This window comes from Chaetodon trifascialis, chromosome 17 (assembly GCF_039877785.1).
Source record: "Chaetodon trifascialis isolate fChaTrf1 chromosome 17, fChaTrf1.hap1, whole genome shotgun sequence".
NCBI classification, from domain to species: domain Eukaryota; kingdom Metazoa; phylum Chordata; class Actinopteri; order Chaetodontiformes; family Chaetodontidae; genus Chaetodon; species Chaetodon trifascialis.
Window position 1 is genome coordinate 7,740,317 of NC_092072.1, and position 25,616 is coordinate 7,765,932.

The following is a 25,616-nucleotide window of genomic DNA, read 5'->3' on the forward strand; positions in this document are numbered from 1 at the left end:
TGTCACTCTGGATGAGACTGGACCAATCTGCTTAGTCTGGTCCATCTGTATCCCTTTGAATATATCCATTTATGTCTTGCTGTGTAACTTTCTCATGAATAATCAATTACCATTTCTTTTGTATTAAATGAATACAAAACTCAAAATTTTGCCAAAATTATACAATTCAAGATAAATGGAATTCATTTGCCGCACTTCCTCCACTGTTGATCTTCTGTGTGAGAGTCGTGTAACATGGATCAGGCGCAGACAATTACTTTTGCTAATATGAAAATTGGTGAATTTGGAATTCTGTTTATGTTCAAGTGAGGCCGTTTTAGTAAAAAGAAAGAAAGAAAAAGAAAATGGCACCATAAAGAAGTGGGAAAAAAAGCAGAACAGGCAAAGACAAACAATGCCAACCTTATATGCAACCGGAGACTCCAGCACTGTCTTCACAGCCGTGAGTCATCAACCAACGTGTGACCACAGGTCAAAATAAGTGTACGCCAATGCTGAAACTCTGGTATATAGCCAGCAGTGCTCCAAACAAAAATGAACTTTGTGTGTTCTCAAAGGCTGTCGAACTGTTTTCAAATGCCAGCACAAGAACTGCAACTACAGGTCTGTTTGTTTCCTAAATAAAGGCAATTTTACCGAGCTGCAGGCATGGAGGACAATAACTTTAGACTGGTTTAGATGAGGCATGGATTTTAGCGTGAACTTTGAAATTGTTTTGCTAATGTATACCGTAAAACGTAACCAAAGCACAACATTGTTGACCGTTGTGGGAGGGGGGCTGAAGCACACTGCAGCAACTTTAGCCATGTGTCGGTTGCATACTCACAATTTAATCCATGCTAATGCAAAAAAAAAAAAAAAACAACTTCATTTGGAGTGTCAAAAACAAGGAATAAAAAATGACAGGTTGCAGGTTTATGGGGGTTATGTGTCTGACTTTTTCTTGGCCGAGAACAGTGACTTCCTGGAGTCTCTGCTGGTTGCCTGGCAAGACTCGAGGAAGTTATTGCTCTCAGCCAAGAAAAAGTTCCCCCATAAAACTGCAACTTGTCACTTATTAAACCGAAAAGATAAAACGTCTTAATCAGTGAGCTTTTGAGGTGCTTGTAGGTGGGTCGTTTTTACCTTTTGACATCTGGCTGTTTTCAGTCTTTATGCTAAGCTAAGCTAACCACCTGATTGACAGATGTGAAAGTGGCATCAATCTTCTCATCTGACTATCACACAAGCTTGAAATTTGCCTAAAACAAATTATCTTAAATATGAGTGACGGCGTTTCCCTCTGCAAAATGCAATCAACAGACCAAACAAGAGGATAGTGGACTTTTTTAGGTTAAACAACATAGAGAGCTGAGAGATAGGGCTGATACCTTCTGGTCAGTTGGTCGATTGCTTGGTCGATACGCTCTTGCCTGACCAAATGAGAATTTGGAGCAGCTCCAGCCTACGCTCCAGTTCCTCCCTCCCTGTCTGTGGCACAGTAGCCGTAAGTGTTGATCGGCTATTACTTCTGACGTGTAGCCGTGTCAGATATGGCACACTGAGCAAGATTACAGTGTGGTGACTACGGACAAGAGAGGCAGCTGCATCAGAGCCTAAGTAACACATTTATGAAATGATTTATTTTATTGGCAATCGAATAAAAAATAACAATAATAATGTAGTTATTTTTTCCCAATTTTTTCCCCGACTACAGGCCTATTGAGAGGATAAGACAGCTGAAGCTGGAAAGCTGTTCGCAATTCCCAAAAAGTGCCTCAGACTGAGCCTGGGAAAGTGTACTACAGACTGGTAGTGTGTGTGTTAACCGCGAGCGTACACAGAGAAAAGACAGAGTGACAGTAAGTGATAGCGGGAAGCATTAGCCTGTTGTTCTGAGTGTAGCTCGTTACAATCTCTTTCTAACTCTCACGCACACACTTCTTCAGAGCCAGCCTTGCAGAGTAGCCCCTGTTTGTTTGGAAGTGTCCAACCTGTCAAACCCACATGCCATGCCCTGCTGTCTGACACGCACAAATGAACACATCTCATCTGTGCTGGCGCAGCTTCTGCTTTCTAGATACTGCCTCAAATGAAAGAGAAAGTGAGTGGAAGGAAATAGGGATAAAAGAGAGGAGAGGAAGGAGAGACGGATAGAGAGTTAAAGCCAGAGAGTCCAGAGATCTCAGGTTTTGTCCCTCACGTCAATCAGTCTTGTTGTACCGGAGACTGTGCTGTCGCTTCTGCTGGAGCTTAACAATTGTCCTCTGTTGTATGGCTGGAGTCAGATAAAATGCAAAGTACAGTAGGGAGGGAGGCACAGAAGACTGCTGCACACTGGTTGCTATGGCTTTTGGTATGCTATTAGCTCCTGGAGGCAAATTAAGGTGAAATGCAGCAAAGCACCCAGAAAACTTGACTATTTTTGAAAGACTATGTGGGTATTTTGTGTGAATCTCAGCCAGAAAGTCATGTGAAATAAGCATCTGATAAACTAAAAATGCTATTCAAGAAAAAGCATTATCTGTTAACAGAGTCAACTTCAGCGTAAAAATGGAAAAGAAGCTCTTTCCAGCCACTAAATAGGCAAACTGTCTACGTGTCATGTATACAGTAATGGGGGGATAAATAATTCAAAAAAACCAGCCTGAGGCCAAATCAGCTTCTCCGCTCACCCCGCTCGAAAATCGATGTTTGGGGAGGAAAAAGGCGTAGCATTTTAGTCAGTTTGGCCAGGCCAACGAAATGACTATGTCACTTCTGCTGGAGCAGAGAAGTGGAGAGATTAACATGATGAAAAGATGTGAGAGAGCAGATGAGAGAGAAGAGGGAGACAGAGAGCACATGGAGAGAGGAGGGAGAGTGCAACAGAGGATAACAGTGAGAAAGGAAGAGAGAGAAGAGAGGTGAGCGAAACAGAGAGGGGGATAGTGAGAGAGTGAGAAAGGCGTTCACACATCGGCTATGGAGAGTTCTGGTTCCAGGAACAGCAGATGCTTCCACTCAGCGTGAAGCTGTAGCTGTAGGAGTAGTTTAGTTTGGGCATTCCTGTGGCTGCCTCGCCACTTTTCAGAGGTTAAGCACCACTATCTCTTTATGCCCTGAGTGACAAACAACTTGACTCTGCATGGCTGACAAGAGTGGGGTGTGTTAACGTAGGAGGAGAGGAAAGACAGGTAGAGAGACATATAAATATACATATCATTACTTCCTCTTGCAATACGCTATCAATACAATGGTGCTAAATACCGATATTTTTATTAAAACATGCAGCTATAAACAGATTCCCCTGCCAGTCTGACTAACCAGATGTGGACATGGATAAGTTTCAACGTGTAGATATAGATGCCTGACATTCCTTTATAAAACATAAAGAACATTTTTTTTTATCTAGATCTCTAAATAAAAAACATTATTAAAGAGGAACTTAAAGGACCAGTGTGTCGGATTTAGTGGCATCTAGTGGTTAGGTTGTATACTGCAACCACATAAATACCTCCCGCCTTACCAAGTGTGCAGGAGAACCTAAAGTGGCTGCGAAGCTTGCAAAAGGGCCTCTATAGGGCCAGTATTTGGTTTGTCTGTTCCGGGCTACTGTAGAAACATGGCAGTACAACATGGTGGACTTTGTAGAAGAGGACCTGCTTGCTATGTAGATATACAGAGCTCATTCTAAGGTGTTGAAACCACAATGATTCTTACTTTCAGGTGATTGTACTCTGATGAATACTTATATTCTATGCACACATACATGCATGTATGAATACTGTATTCCATTGCTGCCATATTCTGCCAGTGGATTATCGTAAATCTTACACACTGGTTCTTTAACACCACGCTGAAAAGCAGTGCTTGTACCTGTAACCACACTCAGCAGTGACGTCACCATGTACCGAAACACCCTAGAGTGCACTTCTAACCCACTGCAGCCAGGTGATGTGTTCTTTATCTTGACCTCTGGGCATTTCTGTACTATAAATTCTTGCTCATTGGCCTACATCCCAGCTTGTTTATGATAGTGAGAATGCTTGCCGCAGTATCTGTGTGGCTTTGGTACAGTTCCACTGGTGGGCAGGATGACGGGGTGTTTGGTACTTTGAAGCTGGACTGGGAAACCTTTCGTCACACTTCTCCCCTCTGTCAGTTTTCTGAAACAGAGCCATGGGACAGGCCGGCTCTGATAGCTCGGCAGCTAATGTCAACACTGGACCTCAGAGAGTCATTAGGGATAATGTGGCACTGCTGAGTGCCCGGGCCACAGCTCCATAAAAACAGGTGGTCCCAGGGTCACCCCTCCTTTCTCGTCCCCTCATCTCTTCTACTTAGCATACCTTATGGCTCTCTCCCCTCGTCCTCCAGCTCCCTCTCTACCATTCCCCCAGCACACACGGGAAAGGTTATTTGGACAATTGGCGGTGATTAGCTCTTGATTTGGCTCACTCTGTACGTTTGATCAGACCGTGGCAAAGAGGCATAGCCAGCGCAACAGTGCAGCTGTGGCTCAGACATGACTGAAATTGGGTGAGGAGAACCAGAAGGAGAAGGAGGGGAAGGGAGGAAGCAGATGAGAAAGGGGTAGGGCTGAAGAGGAAGAGGAGGAGTGAGGAGTTGGGGGTTTAGGGACCTCCAGGGTCCTTTGCTGTCTTGGCAGTTTGAGTTATGGATTTGGGCTGCTGGCAGAGAAAATGTGAACTGCCTTGTCCCTGTTATTCCAGGTGTGGACCCTCGTAAAGAAAAAAAAAGAAATCCCTCTCGTTCTTCCTTTCAACCTTTCATTCAGCAACCTGCTTCCGTCCTCTCTATTCCTCTCCTGGGTGGTGTATTGCAAACAAGAAAAATGTGGGTGCTGCTTAATGGCTGGCTGGTGAATCGGGTTATAAAATCTGCTTTGCCATAAAGTGCTGTGTTGGCTCAGTTGGATATACTGGCTGCACCGATCTTTGGGTTGGATGGGGTTGGTGTTGGACTACGGGTTGGCCCAGTGCCTCAACCTGGCTGGTTAGGCCAAGGAAGTTTTCTCACAGTCACGGCTGTTCTATCCATCCCTCCATCCCCTCATCCATCCATCCCTCCACTCAGATAGCTAGCCAGGCAAGTAGGAAGGCCTCTCACTATCTGAGTCTTTAGCCAACAAATCCCCACTCCACTCCTTTGGCCTCTTCTCTATACCCATATATCACGCTGACGGCTGCCGAGAACCCAACGTCCAGCCAGCTGAATAAAACAGAGATTAAGCACCCACCCGAATCCATTTAATTACTCGTTCAACAGCTCACGGCATGTAGCTCCAACCGCTGTGAGAACTTCGGTGTTCTTCAGTCTTCACTTTTGCTCCCAGTGACCACAGGGAGGTTGACTGAGGTGGCTGGGCACAAAAGAAATCTTAGCCCTGGTAACTCAAATAATCCCATATTGAGTTGTTGTTAACTGCATGTTTGTGTGTCCGTAATTGAAGGCTTGGTTACCAGGGGGTGCAAGGCGAGGGGGTGGAAGCCAGCTGAACCAGTCTGCATTAACATGGCATGAATGGCATCTGCACCAATACAGAACTTCTCCATCAGTTATAGTCAGCATCTGAAAGTCAGCATCACCAAACAGAAAACTGAAAACTGGTACTAACAGCAAGGCAATATTATCACTATATAGAGCAAGAATAACATACTGATGCTAACAGGCTAAGCTACTACCAACCCTCCTATTGTATGCTAGCATAGCACATGGCTACACTATGTGAGAAAATAGTAATAATTTTGCAATAATGTTGCTTTTTTTGGTAGGGATGTGTCTATCAAAAGAGTAAATTACATATTCAGAAATGTCATCAAATATTTCTGTATTTTAGGATTAAACTCTCAACTTCAGGAGGCTGTGAGGGCCTGAAAGGGGTTACTGAAAATGTGACATGATCTTGGCAATAAAACGTAAAGAGTTCACAAGGAAGGGGTTGTAACCGCAGTAGAAGGCATTTATTTTTTTGGCATCTCTCAGGCGGCGTGCAGCAGCCTCCAATCAGCTTCTATGATATGGCCTGTTGTCAAGAATGCATCAGTTTGGCGGCAGCGTGTTTGCTTTTGAGATAGTGGTGAACCAGGGCGGCAAGAGCTGCTTTTCAGTGTGTGTGACACCGCAAAGCCAGGCCAGAGAATCAGCTTTAATTTGTCTCACTGCCAGCGTTCACAAGGATCTGTGCAAGAGTACCTGCACGCAAACACATTCATGTTCACACGCTGAAAGGTTTGAGGGAGCAGACGGGCCCTTGACATACTGACGATGAGAAGTCACAAAACAAGCTACTGTGACCTAAATTTTTTCTGAACACCGCAGTGCCACATTTAGTTACGGTAAATGTTTGACACGACCCTCAGTCCGACCAGTGAGAGCTTATAGGGCTGAGGGATAAGAGGGGAGGTGCTGGCTGCTGGAGGGGGACTGTGCATCTGGGGGAAAACCTGAGGGAGACCCGGGGTGCTGCAGACTGCAGAACGGTCGCCTGACCTTTTCTAGAATGCTGCCACCCGCCTGCCACTGAAACACGGTCTGGCTAATTAAAGTTTCAGTGGCATTGGATTTTCACTGGCACAGCACACCTCGGGCAACCTTGGGGGCTTAGGCAGGCGATACACACAGAGGGAAGGATGGGAGACATGAGAGGAGATAGAGAGAGAGAGGAGCCGTGGAAACAGCTGAGCAAGGGGGCAGCCGCTAGAGGACAGCACGGCAGATCCAAGCAATAACAGACAACGTCAGTAGCTTTCCCTAACACACAGGAGAAAGGCTATATATTAGAATGCAAATCTAGAGTCACAAACATGCACACGACTGGGGTGTTTTACATAAGCTCCAACATGGTTTGCCCTTCCAAATAGTTGTGCTCAAAATACTCAGGATCATATGGAATTAGAAATGAAATTGAAACTGTCCAACTCTGAACCACTGTGTGAATGCGAGAGCTAAGCGAGAGATATGCAATGACAAACTGCTGAGTGCTTTTGCAAATCTTATCGGGCTGCCTCTCAGGCTAATGGAATTTTGATGGGTCAGTATCAAGAATAAATGCATGACTTATGACACGGCTACCGGGAGCATTACCAAATATACCGGACAGCATGTTCCAGTCTCCAAAGGATCATTGAATAATTGGCCGCGTTTGACCGGGACATTTCTGGAAATATGGCCAAGAAAAGGTTATGCAACCAGACAGACTCGCTCATGGCCTGTATTTCACAATCTGCTGGCCTTGTCTCCATTAATGATCTTGACCCCCTTTTCACCATTTTAGAAGTGAAAGGGCCTAATGGAGCTGAACAAAGCTGCTTGTGTGTGTGTGAGTGTGAGTGTGAGTGTGAGAGACAGAGACACAGTAGACAGAAAGCCCCTGTGACTGTTTGTTAGAGCTTGATGAGGTCTTGGTCTGTGATTCCTGGGGGAGGTGGTCCAATCTAAGCTTTATTAGGCCTTATTGAGCTGTGCGCAGGCAGGTGTGTGTGTTTTCTCTATCACGAACAATTGGCAGGGCTTTATGAGTACCTTTGTGTGGGTCCCTAAAATACACTCTGTTGGTAGCAGTTTAATGGGGTGTGCGAGGTATTGCACATGGACCATTTTACATGCCTGCAATTTTCGTCTCAGAGGTGAACATTTGGTTTCATCAGCTTGGAATTTAAGAGCCCTAATATGTGACGTGTCCAGTGCCTACCCACCAAGATGACAACTGCAAGGTCTAAGTAACGTCTTAACCTTAAATATTTTACAATATTATACTACAAATACACACAGATTCATGAACATGTCTATAAGGTCTCTTGAATACACAGCTGATGCTGTGATCTTTTCTTCTAAAAGAATGAAGGTAGAGCAGGTGACTGACCATCTGACGACAGACAGATTAAAAATGAGTCAGTTTGGGGGTTGTGAGCTGTCTACACCTGATGGCCAGGTGGACCAGCTTTGACTGACATTTGAATTGACTGTTAGCTTTATGGATATGACATACAGCTACAGTGCACGCAGCGTTTCCAAATGCAAACTGGTTTTCCAAGTCTAAGTACAACATCCTCCATGCAAGATATCTCTTGTGTCTGCCGGCCATTTATTCACTTAGTTACTTAAACACAATCTTGTCAGGTTTAGACTTATTTGGACTGCGGAACAAGTGAATAAATGTTTCCCCTCTATTTGAAACATCTATCATTTTCAGCTTGAGATACTGTTTCCATTAAATGCTTTTAAAGATGACAGCTTAAATTAGTACCTCTATATATGCAGAATGGATTTGACTTTTCACCCATAATGATTATGAACTGTATCAACTTTCCAAAGGAGGCCAAATGACACAATCGTTTGTTTCTTGAAAGGTTTACATTAACGTTTAATATATGAAAAGGCTTATATGGAAACATCAAGTTTCCACATTACATGAATTAAAGTGGATGACATTGATGCGAGCTTTAGTAACATTATGAGCTGGGAGTCTGAGAAACATATAGCAGCATGCTGTACAACATGCACTGCTAAATACATACAGCCATGAGAAGCACATCTTGAGCAAGAACACCCCATCCCCATGACAGAGGAACCTCTACATTTAACTGTAAGTGTTCTCAGTACTTACGGTTGGCAGAGCTTGATAAGGTCCTGGTCGGTGGTCCCAGGTGGCAGGCCTCGGATATACAGGTTGGTCTTACTCAGCTGCTCTGCCCCTCCCTGGCTGCAGCTGTTGGTGCTCGGGCTGGGAGGAGCCATGGGATGAGGGGGTGGAGCATAGGGCTGCTGGGGAAAAGAGAGAGGAAATATTTAATGCATAATAGATTCAAATCCTACAACGTGGGATGAAAGAGTTAAAAACACAGAGAGATGAGGTGTGAAAAAATAACATTTCTGAGACGGCAGAGGAAAGTGTGAGTGGGAAAAATACTTCTTTTGAAGAAAAAGCAGGCTACCAGTTCAATGTCATTGCAAATATGAGAGTAGACATTTCAGGGTTCCTGCGATACTGCGAGGATAAGATCAGGGTCAGCGAGAGCTGAAAAAATTCAGCAGCAGACATTATTGAGCAAAAAAAAAACATTTAACCTCCAATGATAAGAATACCTTGTGGGGAAAACATTTTAAAATAGAGAAAACAAGGTCGCACAATGAGAAAAAGGTAAAAAAAAAGCTTCAAATGAGTTGATACTCGGTTGTAACTCTACATTCACTTTTTCCACTTTATCCCACTTTTTGTCACCTTTGTTCAGCGTATAGAAATAAATCGCATCTGAAGTTCTTTGTCAGTGTGCAAGTCTTTTTCCTCGACGTGCAACTGAAGTCAAAAGTGCAAACTTTTCTGCGTTTTTTTTTATCTTAAGTAAACATTTCACCGAGGGGACTCTGAAATTAGGGTTCATAAGGCTCCCAGCAGCTTATAACGGTTTTAAATGATGGCAGCTTCCTGCTTACTATTCATACCCTCAAAACCAATTTCAAAACACCGTAAAACAATTTACACCTCCGAGGGTGTGATATCTTGATGCAGAAATCCTCTCCAGCCTATTTCAGAAACATCTCAATGTCGTTTTTTCCAGTATAATCTCTATCTTTCGAGGTGTATTCAAAATGTATTAGGGATCTGATTCCCTCCCTTTCTTCTTCTCCTCCCTCTCCTGCTCTCCTCATGCGTCTGCTGTGCTGTTAGTGTAGATTTATGGTATAGGAGTCAGGGCCCCCTGCTCACAGCCCATTTATATCTCTATTGCAGGGACACTGCACATGACAGAAAGAGAGGACTGGGGCCCTGTGGGCATGAGCGGAAAGAAAGAGAGAGAGGGAGAGAAACAGAGGAAGAGAGCGAGCGAGGAGGGAAGAGAGGACGAGACGATGCACCCTGCAATAAAGTAAGTGAGTGATGGATGAAACAGGAAAAGAAAAAATGGTCAGAGAGAGAGAGGGACATGACTAAATACCACCACCAGCTCCAGTTAACCACATTAACCCCTTATCCTCCCCAGAGAGAATCGCAAGACCCCATACCATGCTGGAAAAGCACATACACACACTTAAACACACACACACAGACACCATTAGCCCTCCAATCCGCCCCACACGTTAGCAGCGGCTGCCGAAGCACGGCTGATTTGATGCGCTATTTTAAGCGTGTGTGCCATGCCAGCGTGTTGCCTCCCACTCCTCAGACAAAGAGCTGGAGTCCCTGGAGCGTGAAGAGGGAGCCACGTCCATCAATGGACGGCCAATTACCACGCTGAGCTAAGTGGAACTGATGGGCAGCCACTCGCTGTGCCGGACAGACACACACACACACACACACACTGTATGCATGTCTATGTTTATGCACACACACACGCCACGTGAAACACCTTTTTCACACAGTAGCCAAAACAGCCACGTACACTGCATCGCAAGAGCTGTTTTAAAATCCTATGAGGCAACTCCAACTGTCTGAAGTCAAGTCCTGCAGGGCATGTCCATGTCAGGTCACAAGTCTTCAAAAGAAAATCCAAAGCAATGATGAAAGTCTCTCAGGTCTCTGAATGTTGACCACTAAAACAGCATGTGAACATTTTGCTTTCTAATCCCTTATTGGTGTTTTTTTGGCTGCACTACCACCGTGGTTGCCTGTGACTGACTGACAAGCTAATGCTAACAGCAGTGGTACTGAGTAGCTGAGTGATGTTACACCACTGGTCAGTTTGCCAAGTGTTGGAGATTCCCAATTGCCTGATGCTCTTTCAAAATGAACAGGCATGAACAGTGGGAGGCCGTGAATTTAGACTACGCTACAAACGGCAGCAGCTTGAGCAGGTGGTATTCTGCCTGTCTACTCTGTGCCGAGTGCCACACGTTGGCCTTTTTCTCCTGTACAATCACGGTGGACGAATCATCACACCTTACATGTACTGAACAGTGTCCATGGAGGAGAAATTGATATCTGATCATGAGTATCCATGTCTGTTCCAAATGACATCCCCAGACTACCACAGTATCACTATGAAATATAAAGCTTGGAGGAGGCTGTGGGTCCATCAGGTTAGCAGCAGTCGGCTACATCTTTCGTGTCATAGCAACCAAAGCGTCTCAGCTGAGAAGATGCTGTGCTTCCAAAGTGCTCTTTAGCGCTCCCAGCTGGGCATTTTCAGAAGAACGGCTGGCGTTCCCAGCTGGGAAAAAAACATTTTAGTGGACACAGCCAGAGTATGGGCACAGCACTGCAGACACCTCACTCTCACCTGGTGTATAAGTTGGACTGAGTCTGGACAATCAGCCCCAAAACAGCTTTTCCTTCAGCCAGTGACACAAACCTGTGGGGCCCACAGCTCATAGAACCTGTTACGAGTTATGGTACGTAACTAACGGTCTGTTGCTTCTCCCTCTCAGGGTATCGCTAACCACAAGCACAAACACACCCACTTCATGAGAAATCAATAACGAGTCCATACCTCGCCAATACATCACAGTGCATCGTGGCACATATGTGCAGGGACGGCACAGGCGGTACAGTACCTGATATTAACCACGAGGGAATGAACCTGGAAAACAACATAAAACCTACTGCTGTGAGAAACAGAGACAACGGCTACGCACTGTAACAGTCCACCAGAGAGCAGAGTAGAGGAGAAGTAGCAGGTCTCCATGCGCCCAGAGCCTGCACGGTTAAAACACCCCAAATAACAACCAGTCTGACAAAACACTCAATACAGAGCGAGTCAGAGAAAAATGAGAGACATCCTCTGCATGGACGTTAATCACAGTGCAAATTGAGTTAATAGATAATCACAACAGTTCTATTTCAAAGCAAACATTTAAAGATATGAGTGAAAAATGTTGTTCTATAATCTGCATCTATAACATTTTTTGACTCAAACCTGGGACTTAAAGTGGGACCGCTGCAGGAAATTGCAGACGAACATTTAATATCCAGGAATTCACATAATGGACAATACGGCTGACCATACACCATCCAGCCATATACTACGTTTTGGCCGAGTCTTGCTCCTTTCTATGCATGAAGCGAGGCTATGTCCTTTTTCCAGGTCCAAGCCCCTGGAGTGGAGTTACGAGCCGCCACGTGACTTCAAGGTTAAAATGTCAACCATGAACCACAACTTTGCCAGTTCAAATCTGGCCAGCCTCGGTTGCATCTCTCCCTCCCTTGTTTCCTGTTCTCTCTCCATTTTTGCTCTCTAATAAAAAAAACATGACAGTTAAAGGAGTGTGTCGTCAAGTCTTCACTCAGGTAATCCCGCAGCTGTAGAGTTCAATTCTCAAGTTGCTATTTTTGTGAGTCAAGTCTGACTCAAGTCCAAGTGTCAAATCCATACTGTAACTTTGACAAGTGGACACACACACACACACACACACACACACACACACACACACACACACACACACACACACACACACACACACACACACACACACACACACACACACACACACACACACCTTCTCCAGCACATTGTGCCTCACACTGCTTTGGTAGCCCTAGTTGCACAGGCTGGAATGATAAAAAGCAGAACTAGTCTCCAGTCACTTACGTTTTCATGCAGTGGCAGTCGTATAGAAGAATCTTAATCTCTTGAGTGCTCCATGGGAGTTATTTTCTCCCTCTCAAAGTCGCTGGAATGTGCACAGCTGTAGTTCAAGCCTCGACTTTGAAGCTTTCACCTTGCGTCCCCTCCCCTCACCTCTTCGTTTGATTTCCTCCTAGTCCACTGTAACTTAAATTATACACACCGTACTTAACATACTGTGTGACATGCACAAATTCACCAGCACAAACAGGAGACACTACACAGAGTTGCTGTCAGCGCTGAAGGTTAATTGAAAGCCTCTCCGTCTTTCTCTGGCTTTCTTTCTTTGTTTTAGCCCTTCAGTAAATACACACAGCCCTCCTCCTCCTCCTTCTTCCCCTCCCTGGGCTCCAGGCTTGGCTTGCATCCTGGGCTTTGGAATTCATGTGTCCCGCCCTATCGATTTGCTTTCATTTTTTAAGGTCAGAAGCTGAAATCTTACACAATGAGGCATAGAGGGTCAAAACCAGCCCATTACTTACAGCGTTGGGCGAGAAGGCAGACAGTGAAGTTATCCAAGGGGAAAGAAAAAAGCCGGAAGAGTCCCCCGGGATGAAGAATAGAATGGGTGCCGAAGGTCTCAGAGGGATGGCAACTGTTGGGTGGATGGCGAGATGGGGTGAGTGGTTGTAATGTCGGATTCTTGAGGACTTAATGGTGCTTTTCTATTTTTTTGTTCTCGTGTTATTCCTGGCAAAATATGTAAAGGGAGTTTCTACTCTTGCACTCTTGAGGAGTGCAAAAGTTTAGATGTGTGGGATAAGCAAAGCGGACAAGAACGGCCAAAAGAGGAGGCTCTTCAAACGCCTGTTTCTGTGTCTCCATGCAGAGTGGATGTATGCACATGCGTTGGGGGCAGTATATGAACTTGTACAAGTGTGGGAGTGAAATTAGCAAGCACACTCTGGCTGTTGCTTCAACACACAAGCACACACACACAATACCACCAAAAAAGTTGCCTCCTCTTTAGTTTTAAATCAAGTTCTCTCTCCTGGCTTCCTCTGGTTGCCCACTGGAGGTTAATAACCAAGCTTGTTTCTCTTTCCGGACGGTTTTGTGACTATTATTTACCCTCAGCATGTCAGCCTGTAAGATCCGGCTTCTCAAATATATAATAAATACAGGCCTCATGTGTGAATGACGAGGACTGAATACAGCGCTCGACAAAGGGTATTTCAGCAAGAGAGGAAAGGGAATGGAAGACTGAGAGAAAAGGGAGGGACAGACAAAGCAAGATAGAAAGAGTTAAAGGGAGAAATAGAAGAGTGTGGGGGAATAGCTGGTTATGACACTTCAAAAACCTCCAGGTGGTAAATGAGAAAAACCTCCATTCTCCCTCCTCCCCATCCAGCTGTGACATGCCGCTACAGAGGCTTACTGGGGATTTCAATTTGCCGCACTGTATTTTAGACGGGCAGAATGGTTTACACAGGCCCAATTTACCGAGCCAGCCGTGCAGGGGGGGTTCACAGCCTCTGCGACACGCCAGAGAATGTTTATGAGTGTATTAAGTGAGGATGATAAATCTAGCGTACGTTACATAGGCTGAGGGCAAACAGCGCTGCGCTGTATATTCACACACCCACACAAGGACAACACATATTTTTATTTTACAGACCATAGCTTGCTCTCTCTGTCCAGGTGAGTAATATGCAGGCCTGAACTTTCTGTGTGCATTGTTATTTACGTGTTCATGTACTGTATATACAGGATCCTCGCACTGTATGAAACCTCCATGCATTATGTGAATGTATGTATATAGACAAAGATGTGATTTAAAAATGAGGAGAAAAAAGGCAAAAAATTGCAATTTTATTCCAATTGCATTAAACATTTCCTATTGTATCTCTGCAGATAGCACCTGACAAATTTTGGTAAGTTGAATATATCTTTAAATAAAGTGGTTCCTTTACTAAAAAATGTGGAAAAATACTATGTGAGTGAACAATGTTTGCCAAACAGAGGAGGGCAGCTGCAGCAGTAATTGGAATGAAAGCAGGGATGTGGCTTCCCTGCCTTTCTCCCTTCCTCCCTGCACTCTGCAGGGCAGGGCTGCGACTGGAAGAGAGGCGGCTGTGCAGCACCGTGGTAATTGGTCCTGATTTATAGGAGGCCAGAGCAGCCAGCGAGAGCTAGCTCAACACTGGCAAGAGGCCAGACAAGGCCACGATGTCAATATCAGTAAACCAACCCAACCCGGCCCAAACCCCCACGGCCAGGACGCCACTACTCCAGATCAGCTGTCACTGTGCAGGAGGATGCACGTGTGTGTGAGCGCACGCTCCTGTGTGTGCGCATTTCCTGTTCAGTGTCTATGTATTTGTGCGTGTGCGTGCTCAGTGAGTCACTCGAGTCAGAGACACACATACACAAGAAAACCTGCCACAGAAAATGACAAGCAGTCTCCCTAAATTGAAGAAAAAAGCCTCTCAGCTCATCCTCCATTAATTCATGCTGGCAAAGTCTCTGCAAAGACTCTTAAAGACAAGCATAGTCCCAGAGGCATCCCTTCCAAACTGCCAGAACTAACAGCTAGCTCGGCGGTCGGCTGCATTCACAGCAGCCTCTAAGCACGAAAGGAACACAAATCCCCCATCCATCCTGGATAGCTGCTTCCAAACCTTTAGCCCTTAAACACGTGTTTTGAGAACTGCGGATGCATCTCAATGTCGAGAGAGGAGGGAGGGACACTGAAAGACAGAAGGAAGCAAGCTACTGCCTGTCCTCCTTTTGCCTCTCTGTCTCTCGCCTCGCTATTTCTCTCTTTGTCTATGCCTGTCGAGGTAAACCCATAGCCAGAGGAGTGAATAGCAAATCATCCCCAACTCACCTGGGAATGCAACGCTGCTGATTCTACAGCCAAATGTATCCTAATAGGGAAGACTGAGAACCCTCTGAATGGGGGGGTAATGGACAGAGTGCACGGAGGAGAAAAGGGCAATGAGAAAAAGAAAAATGAAAGAGAGATGCAGGTACAGGTACAAAGGAGCTGAAGGCGAGGCATGAGAGAACAGCCACAGTAGAGAGGGAGGAGGAAAGAGGAAGAAAAGGATGAAATATAAGAATAATGAAGGAATGAGAAAAAGACAGAGTAAAGCACAGCAGTCATTCTGACGCTCTGATTCTCTCTGGGCTTCCACCAACCTCAGTAAAAACAAGAAGCCCTGGGATGTGCGACGGTGGTAAGCCAACACTGCTGTGGACAATGACGCAGGGGGCTAATTTTAAATATGCTGATTGGTCCATCTCCAGTATCTCTCAAAGCAGGAGATGGAGCTCTGTCTCTTCCTGTTTCTCTCTCTTGCACACTGCCTTATTCTCCAACTTCCTTTCTTATTTCTTCTCCACCCTCTTTTCTTTCTTGCTCCACTGACTGGGTCTCTTTCCCTCTCCCTTTCTCTTTGGGGTAGATAAGAGCGCGATATTGTCTTCCGTGTCAGGACCCGTGTCTTCGGATAGAGAACCCCGGAGTTAAAATAGGGGCCATATCTTTTCCAGGGGGTAGCGATACGATGCATACATATTATCTGACAGAGAGGACAAGAGCTATGGAGGTAAACAAGGCATGCTTTATGTAGCATCACTGTTTAAAAACACTGAGTCATCGGTTTTATCTGCAAAGGGGGTGCCATAATGGGAAAATAGGATGAGGCCTGAAATGCATCATTTTACTGTAAGAAATCAATCAGAAATGGTGCATTTATGTGAGAAAATAATATACCTTGCTCATATTAAAGCTCGATCATAAAAACTGCTGTGTTACTGCCTATTGTAAATCTAGCATCCAAAGATAGCTCAAGGATGGGACTGGAATAACAGAATGAACCTTTTTTATCCGTTTCATTTATTTACACATCCAGAAAAACGTTGTGGGATCAATAATTAGTCACGAATCACCACAATTTAGAAGACTAAAAATAAATATGTGCAAGGAACAACAGTGCAAGTGTATGACCTAGAAAAGAGCATTTTTTTCTAATAAAGCTTTTATCAGGAGAGAAACACTATGAGGAGAAGGTGGAGGGCATATCATAACTCCTCTATGCTTTATGTTATTACAAACGAAGAATAAGACCTCTTAAATGGGCCTCGGTTGCAAAGCATGCACAAGCTGTGGGACTGGTGAAGTGTTTAATATCCACTTATTTCCTATGTGGTTCCTTCAAGAAGGATGTCAGGAAGTTTGTGGTTTCAGAAGACTGTTAAATTCCCAAAAAGACAGATTTGAGAAAGTGACTCCAACACTTGAAGGTCAGGTTTCCCCTATTTTTTATCAAACGCTTGAAACCACCGTTTATATCATCAATCATTGTGGCTAATGTTACTCCTCTGACCCGCACGGTTGAAATCTGTGTAGATGGACTATATATCAAAGGCTTTTAAGGCTTACTAAATCATTGGATGATGAATATAACATAAACACCGAGCTGATTTCATTACATCTCATGCATCAGGCACTACAAAATCTTTGACTTAAAATTACCTGTCAAGACGCATTTGACAGGGATTCTCACAGTTATGAATTCGGGCAGTAACAAACTGCCTCTTCTATTCAAACAATTTAAGCATCCATTCCCGACGTGTTACTTTGAGCTCTCTGCGTGAGGTCCACCATCACCGCGGATTCTTGTTTAGTGTCTTCACAGCGAATCGGATCTGTGACAAACACACATTTCCTGCTAAAGGATACAACGCACATCGCATTTACAGAACAGGTTGGCCACCAGACACACACAAAAACCTACACGAGCACACCGTATGCTTCTATGTTTATACCAGGACTCTGACAACCGTAAACTCGGCTCTCTGTGGACATTAACAGTCGCTGGTGTTTAGGTGACATAGCTGGTGCTGAGGGGTGTTTGTGGAGAGCGATTACGATGACTTGGCGGCGAGTGCGGTGAGCGACGCAGAAGGGATCGTAAGAAAATTGAGCACAGAGCGAGCAGTGGGCAGAGGCAAAGAGAAATTCGATGGACATAAATATTTGGGCTGATTTGTCATCATTATGGCCAGCTGGGTCTGTTTGCAAGCTAGTCAGTGTGGGAGTGGAGACTGCCGGATGGATGGAGCGAGGACGTGGGAGGACAGAGACACTCATTTAAAGACGGGTCAACCAAGAGAGGGACGGAGGATGATAGAGAGTGTGGAAAGAGAGAGAGAATACTCTAAACTTTGGCCTCAACCTGAACCGGCAGATGGATTGATCGGCAGGTTACTAATTGAACCAAGGCCCCAATCTTGGGGTGTGCACGCTGATTTCATTGATCAACTCGGTCTACAACATTTCTGAAAGTAGTGATAAATTTACATTAAAATTTTCCAGAACCAATTGTCAAATACTCAAACATTATTTTCATGATATAAAACAAAAAAGAGAAGCAAAATGTGGACCACAACTGCGATCTTATTTGTTCTTTTGATGTCAACTGACCAATAGGACATGCATGATGGGTTCTGATCCACCTTTTGAATGGGCCTTGCCTCAGTATTTCTATGCATTTCATGTTATTGAACATTATTGTGCCTGGAAAGCCCCACCAGAGCTGTGGACCCAGAGGACCTCAGTGCAAAGCTCCATTTCTGTGTAAATCAACACCAGATATTAAAAAGAGAGATCCCACCCCCAACACACACACACACACCCACACTCACTCTCCGTCTCTAATTGGGCACATTCTTCAGGAGTCAGTTATGTTTTTCACAGGAAGTGTAAGCACAAACAGAGGACTGTGGAAGATGTGGTGAGGGAGGAGAGAGCGGGGTTAGCTCTTTTTCAGCGTGACCTGTCTCTCACTGAGACAAATGTCTACCAATCCAGTCACGCTCATGGGCTGGCACCCTGCCCTGAAATGTTCTCATAGACTGCATCAAAGGATAGAGAAAGTGAGAGAGAGAGACTGAATAACAAACACACCACTATGAGCCTCTTTCCCTTTTTGCCTCTCCCTCAAAAATACATCTTCAAGTCTACTCTCAAGCGCACCACACCTCACAAGGACGATGGCTTTTGTTTATCATTCCAGAAAGACCGACTTGTTGACTGACTGTCGTTTCTAAATGACTAACCAGACAGCTGACCAGCTGACCGGTTGATGAGTTATGGCTGAGGTGTGGACAATGCCAGAGGACAGAGAGGGGGAGAGAGACAGGGGACGGATTGATAGAGAGGAAGCTTGAGCTGTCCCACAATGCCATTTGTTACGGCGTTCTCCAGACAAACAAATTTACGTCTCCTCCTCCAGAAGGTCAACTGTGCTCAAATTCATAAATAAGGCTGTAATTGGTGCAGGAGCGGGAAAGAGGCTCAAAGGTCCCCAACAGCCCAGTGCATGAGTTACTGCCTGACACTGACCTCAGTGTGTGTTTGACTGTGTGCCCACAACCATATGTTAAAGGAACTACGTAATGTTTGCATAACTGAGCCATGTTAACATTTCTTTTACGGATAGCAGACTCACACAGAGTACTTTCACACATTAAAGAAAACAGGTATTGCTCAGTAAAGGCTGAACGCTAACAGCAGACGTCATGCAGTTTGTCTGTCTCGTGCTTTGCTTTGAAAAGGCTGAACACTGGCAGTTTATTAGAGATACAGTTTTTCCGTCAGTGACCTTCGTCAGGCATTAAATTCACAATGTGCAACAACATCTTCGTAATAAAGCCACAGGATGCAACAACAAATGAAAGGTGGTGTCACACTCCACTCGATACAAACATCTGCGATAACAATCAGATCAACAGAAAAAATGAAATACAATCCAAAATAAGCAACTGCTACCAACAAGAACAAGTCCAAAGCTAATATCCAAAGTAGTGAGAAAAGAAGAAAAACAAATGATTTTACTGTTTCGGAAATATGAAGAAACTGGTCAATTATTTGCTTTTAGCTTCACTGTTTGCTACTCAAAGTCTTTTCTCCCATTTTCAGTTGCTTTCTATTGATTTTGACAAACGCTACTTCCCTCATTTTAAGGTTGTTTTTATTAATTATTGATGTTATAATTCTCCTGGGTGTTTGGCTCTCCTTTTGATTGGCTGGGGCAGCTTGTGGTTTTAGCATTAAGCTACAAATCCGATGCCAAACAAAGGCCTATGAAACATAACTATATTAAAGTCAGTGCTGATAGTGTGCAGGAACTGAACCTACTCATTCACATGATTTCATTTTACTACATACACTGGACAACACTGGATTGCTCTGGATCAGCATCAGTCTGCTGCTTGCTGTGTGCACATACTGTATGGTAATATCTTCTATGCTTTCTATGGAGAAATTCAGTTTCCTCCTGTATACACTTTTCTCTCACCGTGCCTGTACATGTGTGATACACACATAAAAGCACACATACACACAGTCGCGCGCACACAGGTGGATTAACAGACACAAACAATACAAGAACAAACAGGTAATCTAAAGCAAACCGGCACAGACGCGCAAAACCTAGAGGCATTGTACCCGATGATTGCATATATGAACGCAACCGCAGGAAGATGAAAAGATAAGATCCACGCAAATGCAGATATGTATATAAATATGCACAGGAGAGAACGCACATCCTCTTCTCTTTGAATATTCATTTTCTTTCACATGCAAAGTAGCGGCACTGGGTCTGGAATGTCACTTTTGGCCCCCAAGGAATATACTCACTGAAGCGTCTCTGACAATTGCCAGACTAAATACTGGCACTAAACACCAGCCGCTGTTGTGGCAGGAAGGCTTGAGACAGCCATAACAAATCAGCTAGGGAATGGAGAACGGCCAGTTTGTGGTAGTTTATAGGGTTATTTTATGACGTACATCTGAGAAACATATCCAGGGATTTTGCACAGGGATCCGAACAAACCGGGCTGTGTACCCGAGCCAGAAGAATCAGGTGTACAAGGAGGAGCAGGAGGAATGAGGTCATGCTGATGTTCAAATGCTTAAAAATGGACAGCACAAATTTGTAAAACTGATTAATTAAATGTCTATTTGGCTCATTTTCCTTCTGATTATTGCTCGAATGTTTCGACAGTAGACTGTTAAATGAGGCACGAAGCATCTCAGGTATCCACTTGTCTGTCTATATGACGACTGCAAAAAACATTGTTGTGTGAAAAACAAAGCAACTTTGAAGTGGGACTTTATCCAGCCATTCTCTAATTGCGAGGCGAGCTGTAAATGAGATTTTGATTGATGTGAACTTCTGGATGAGTTGAAGAAAAGGTCGTGCAGCAGCAGGCAATCAAACCAACAAGAACGTTTCTTAAAAATGAGAGAAAAAAAAACAGCAAGAGGGAAAAAAAAATCATCTTCAGCATGTTTGAAAATGAATATTTTATCCAATTATTTGCACTGCAGATGTTGGACTTTACAGTGAAAATATAAAGCTACAGCGACCTCTGAAGAGTGGATCGGTTTAAATAACGAGATCTGAAATTACCCATTTTAACATCCGTTCAGGTCATACCCATCAACTTCTCAGGTTGTGAAATGATATGATTACATTGTATGTGAGGTGCTGCAGTCATCAGTCAGCGATAAATGCAACAAATTACATGATTACACCAAAGCACACCAATTAAAAAATATACATATATGTAAACCTAACGCTCAATGGAACTCATGCTGTAAACTCACAAAATCTGTCCTACCTTGCCCCCGCTGTCTCCCCTCTTTTGAGGGCAGCTTGCCCGGTGATAAACTTTTTTGACTTTACATCTTGGCAAGAAGCGCCTGACTGCAGTTCTATTTCATCCTTCCTGACCGCCAGAGGCGGTGCCTTAAGCACTGAATGACTCCGTCTCGCGCATGCGCAGGTCGAGAACCAATACCAACAAAGTCACCTGTGAGTGACCCCCTGACGACCCCGGACAGGCTATAACTTCCGGTGTCGTCAGAGGATCTGTTCCTTTTTTCTTCTCGCTTCGCAGGTATACTACGGTCGTAGCATTAGCTTTAAGCTAATTATCACCGTACTTAACAGTTAGACGCTTGTCGCCGGTAGCCTTGTGACCGCTCTTTGCTGGTCGGAGTTGCGAGATGCTCGCCCTCCAAGGGCTGCGGCAAGCTGTCCCTCCGGGAGGCGGTGTGTGCTGTCTCACCGGCATCGCGGACGCTCCTTTCTTCAGCCTCATCTCACGGTTGGACTCGACCGGTAAGGTACCGCTAATCAGCGCATAATGTACTTTGTTGGTGACGGCAGTGTTTTCGCTCCCTCTCCCAGCATATCTGGTGTCTTACAGTTAGCAGCAGTGTGTCCGCTTGAGCTAACTTTGTTATTTGGCAGCAACTTTTGTTGTACCTGCTTTATCAGTACCGACCTGTTGGTGACGGCAGTGTTTTCGCTCCCTCTCCCAGCATAGGTGTGCTTTGTTATCTTACAGTTAGCAGCAGTGTGTCCGCTTAAGCTAACTTTATTATTTGGTAGCAACTTTTGTTGTACCTGCTTTGTCAGTAACGACCTGTTGGTGACGGCTGTGACTTCGCTCCCTCTCCCAGCATAGGTGTGCTCTGTTTTCTTACAGTTAGCAGCAGTGTATCCGCTGAGCTAACTTTATTATTTGGTAGCAACTTTGTTGTACCTGCTTTGTCTGTACCGACCTGTTGGTGACGGCTGTGCTTTCGCTCCCTCTCCCAGTATAGGTGTGCTCTGTTATCTTATAGTTAGCAGCAGTGTGTCCGCTTAAGCTAACTTTATTATTTGGTAGCAACTTTGTTGTACCTGCTTTGTCTGTACCGACCTGTTGGTGACGGCTGTGCTTTCGCTCCCTCTCCCAGCATAGGTGTGCTCTGTTATCTTATAGTTAGCAGCAGTGTGTCCGCTTAAGCTAACTTTATAATTTGGTAGCAACTTTGTTGTACCTGCTTTGTCAGTAACGACCTGTTGGTGACGGCTGTGCTTTCGCTCCCTCTCCCAGCATAGGTGTGCTCTGTTATCTTATAGTTAGCAGCAGTGTGTCCGCTTAAGCTAACTTTATTATTTGGTAGCAACTTTGTTGTACCTGCTTTGTCAGTAACGACCTGTTGGTGACGGCTGTGCTTTCGCTCCCTCTCCCAGCATAGGTGTGCTCTGTTATCTTATAGTTAGCAGCAGTGTGTCCGCTTAAGCTAACTTTATTATTTGGTAGCAACTTTGTTGTACCTGCTTTGTCAGTAACGACCTGTTGGTGACGGCTGTGCTTTCGCTCCCTCTCCCAGCATAGGTATGTTGTTCTGTTTTGTTATGGTTAGCAGCAGTGCTTTCGCTCGAGCTAATCGGACTGTTTCGACAGCGTCCCTTCTTGAGTTGGAGTTAGCAACGGTGCTTGCTGTGTTAATTTGTGTTATACATTGTTTTTGAGAGTGGTTCTTCATAATTGGTAGCGCCATTATGATGTCTTCTCACTCCTGTACCGCCTGTATGGCTCCTCTGCAGCCTGAGGACGGTAATGACCTTTGCCCCTCATGTCTTGGCCTCGAGCACCTGAGGGAAGGTCTTTCAGAGGACCCCTGCATGAGCTGCAGCTTCATGCCCCGGGCACTGAGGGCGGCAAGACTGGCTGGGGTGGAACATCCCTCCTGTGGCCTTGTCGGGTCCAGAGGATGACATCCTCTCAACAGCGGCTTCGGCCACTGAATTTGGGGAATATGGGACGGACGCTGTCTCTCATGACACCGTCTTCCATCCCTCAGAAGTGGGCTCTCGTTCCTCGGCCCATAGTTCAGGTGGTTGCTCAGAGGGTAGCTCCATGGGGGCCATCATTCGCATGGCCTTGGCTCGCCTGCAGCTAGACGTGCCGCAAGCCCAACCGACTCGGGTGAGCGCATTTTTCAGGCGCAGTTCAGCCCCTGCCACATTCACTGTGCCTCCTTCAGAGGAGTACCTGAAGGAGTTGCATGCATGTTGGAGAGATTCAAGGCTCTTTCTCATGCAACATCTGATGGCTGAACACTGGCAGCCATGCAGGATGCAGCCAAGTTGGCCTTGGCCACATGCCAGCTGTTGAGCCGACGGTGGCTGCACTCATGGTCTTTCCTGATGAGGCCCTGAGGGTGAATGCGAGGTGTCCTTCACCCCAGTGCCGTGTCACGGGTGATTTGCTCTCCAAAGCGTATGATGCAGCGGCTCGTATGGGACGCATCGGTAACTCGATGTCACACCTCATGCTCGCCCTCTCAGCCTGCCTTCAGGAGACTACACAGGACACATCAGCTCATAATTTAGCGATGCGTCTCTGCAGGCTTTCGCCCTAATGACCAGGGAGCTAGGGCGTGTGATGTCCACCCTGATTCAGGCTTGCCGCCAGGTTTGGCTGGCTCAATCGCTGCTCTCAGAGGGTCAGCCGCTTTAGAGGCACTAGAGCGGACAGTCCAAGCCAGGCAGACAAGACAGCAGCTCTCAGGTCTCCACAGGAGCGTGCCTCCCCCTGCTCGACCTAGAAGTTCTTCAGCAGCTGCGCAGCGCCGCTCTCAGCCACAGGCTTATTTTGATGGCTACCAGAGGCCGCAGCGGCCAGTGCAACGGCCAGTGCAGCAGCCCGCTCAGCGGGCAACTCAGGCTCTTCGGGCCCCTGATTGTCAGCCTTCTAGTCAGCCTCGGGCCTTGGATGCTAACTGGCGCCCCCCCAGAGCCTCCAAAGGCCGGGGGGCCAGGAACTGAAGTTCCTGGGCCGGTCGTCGGCTGCTTTCCCAGCAGCAGCTCAGTTATTGGGCTGCTTACACCTCGGACCCCTGGGTGGTGTCCACCCTAGCCCAGGGGTACAAACTGCAGTTCCGACGCCGGCCCCCTGCCTTCAGCCGGGTCAAAATGACCATCATGGGCGACCCGGCAAAAGCCGTAGCCTTGGACCAAGGGCTGTCTGCCCTCCTGGTCAAGGGTGCCATCAAGCCGGTAGATCCCCTGTCACAGCCCAGGGGATACTACTCGATGTACTTTCTGGTGGAAAAGAAAGATGGCGGATCTCGCCCCATCCTCGATCTCAGGGGCCTCAACAGATTTCTGAAGGTCATGCCATTTCACATGCTCACCATGGCAGAGGTTCTGCGTGTGGTTGCCAAAGGGGAGTGGTTCACTTCCATTGACCTGAAGGATGCCTATTTTCATGTTCCCATCATATCTCACCACAGGCAATTCCTTCGGTTTGCCTTTCAAGGCCGTCATTTTCAGTTCAGGGTGCTACCCTTTGGCCTCTCCCTCTCCCCGCGGGTGTTCACCCGCTGTGTGGCAGCAGCCCTCTCTCCCCTGCAGTTGAGTGGCATGAAGATCCTTCCATATCTAGACAACTGGTTGGTGTGTGCGCCTTCCCAGTCTCAAGTGGTGCAGGATACGGCTGCTCTTCTGGCTCACCTAGCCCGGCTGGGTCTCAGGGTGAACATCAAAAAGAGCTGTCCGATCCCCTCCCAGAGTATCACCTTCCTCGGTGTGACCCTAGACTCTGTAACCATGAAGGCTTGTCCATCACTGCGGCGGGTGGAAGACATCCTCCGCCTCCTTCCCCTCTTCCGGCAGGGCAGGTGGTTGCCCTGCGTGCAGTATGTACGCCTCCTGGGCAAGTTGACAGCTGCCGCGAGCGTTGTTCCTCTGGGCTTGTTGTCACTTCGCCCTCTTCAACGGTGGCTGAACAGCTTTCACTTGGATGCCAAGTGGCACAGGCACAGGAAGATCAGGGTGTCATGGGACTGCCTCCTTGCGCTGTCTCCATGGAGGAAAAGGGCCTTCATGTTACAGGGCATGCGAATGGGTTCTGTTCCGGCTCGTCGGGAGACCGTCACAACAGATGCTTCCCTCTCAGGGTGGGGTGCAGTGTGGCAGAACAGAGCAGCTCAGGGGCGGTGGTCTGCTCAGGCCCGCACGGAGCATGTCAATGTGCTAGAGCTGCGGGCTGTGCACCTGGCGCTCCAGCACTTTCTCCCATATTTGAGGGGGAAGCATGTGCTGGTACCGTCAGACAACATCTCAACTGTTTCTCAAATAAATCACCAAGAGAGTACCAGGTCAATGCGGTTGCTGCAGGTGACCTGGGGCCTCCTGACTTGGGCAGCCCCCAGCCTAGCCAGCCTGGGGGCAATGTATCTACCGGGGAAGCGGAACTAGTTAGCGGACTTCC

General features: G+C 46.1%; 1 protein-coding gene across 8 annotated transcripts in view; it reads right to left on the minus strand.

Annotated features, from left to right (window-relative positions):
* Positions 1-25,616, minus strand: part of rbms3 (RNA binding motif, single stranded interacting protein) — a 273,477-nt gene that overhangs the window by 141,355 nt on the left and 106,506 nt on the right. For 5 of the 8 annotated variants that reach the window (XM_070985477.1, XM_070985478.1, XM_070985480.1 and 2 more), the window contains one exon: positions 8,591-8,748. In XM_070985477.1, coding sequence (XP_070841578.1) covers positions 8,591-8,748 — 158 coding nt within the window. The remainder of the gene's footprint in view (positions 1-8,590; positions 8,749-25,616) is intronic. The other 3 variants (XM_070985479.1, XM_070985482.1, XM_070985484.1) reach the window with 1 other exon arrangement.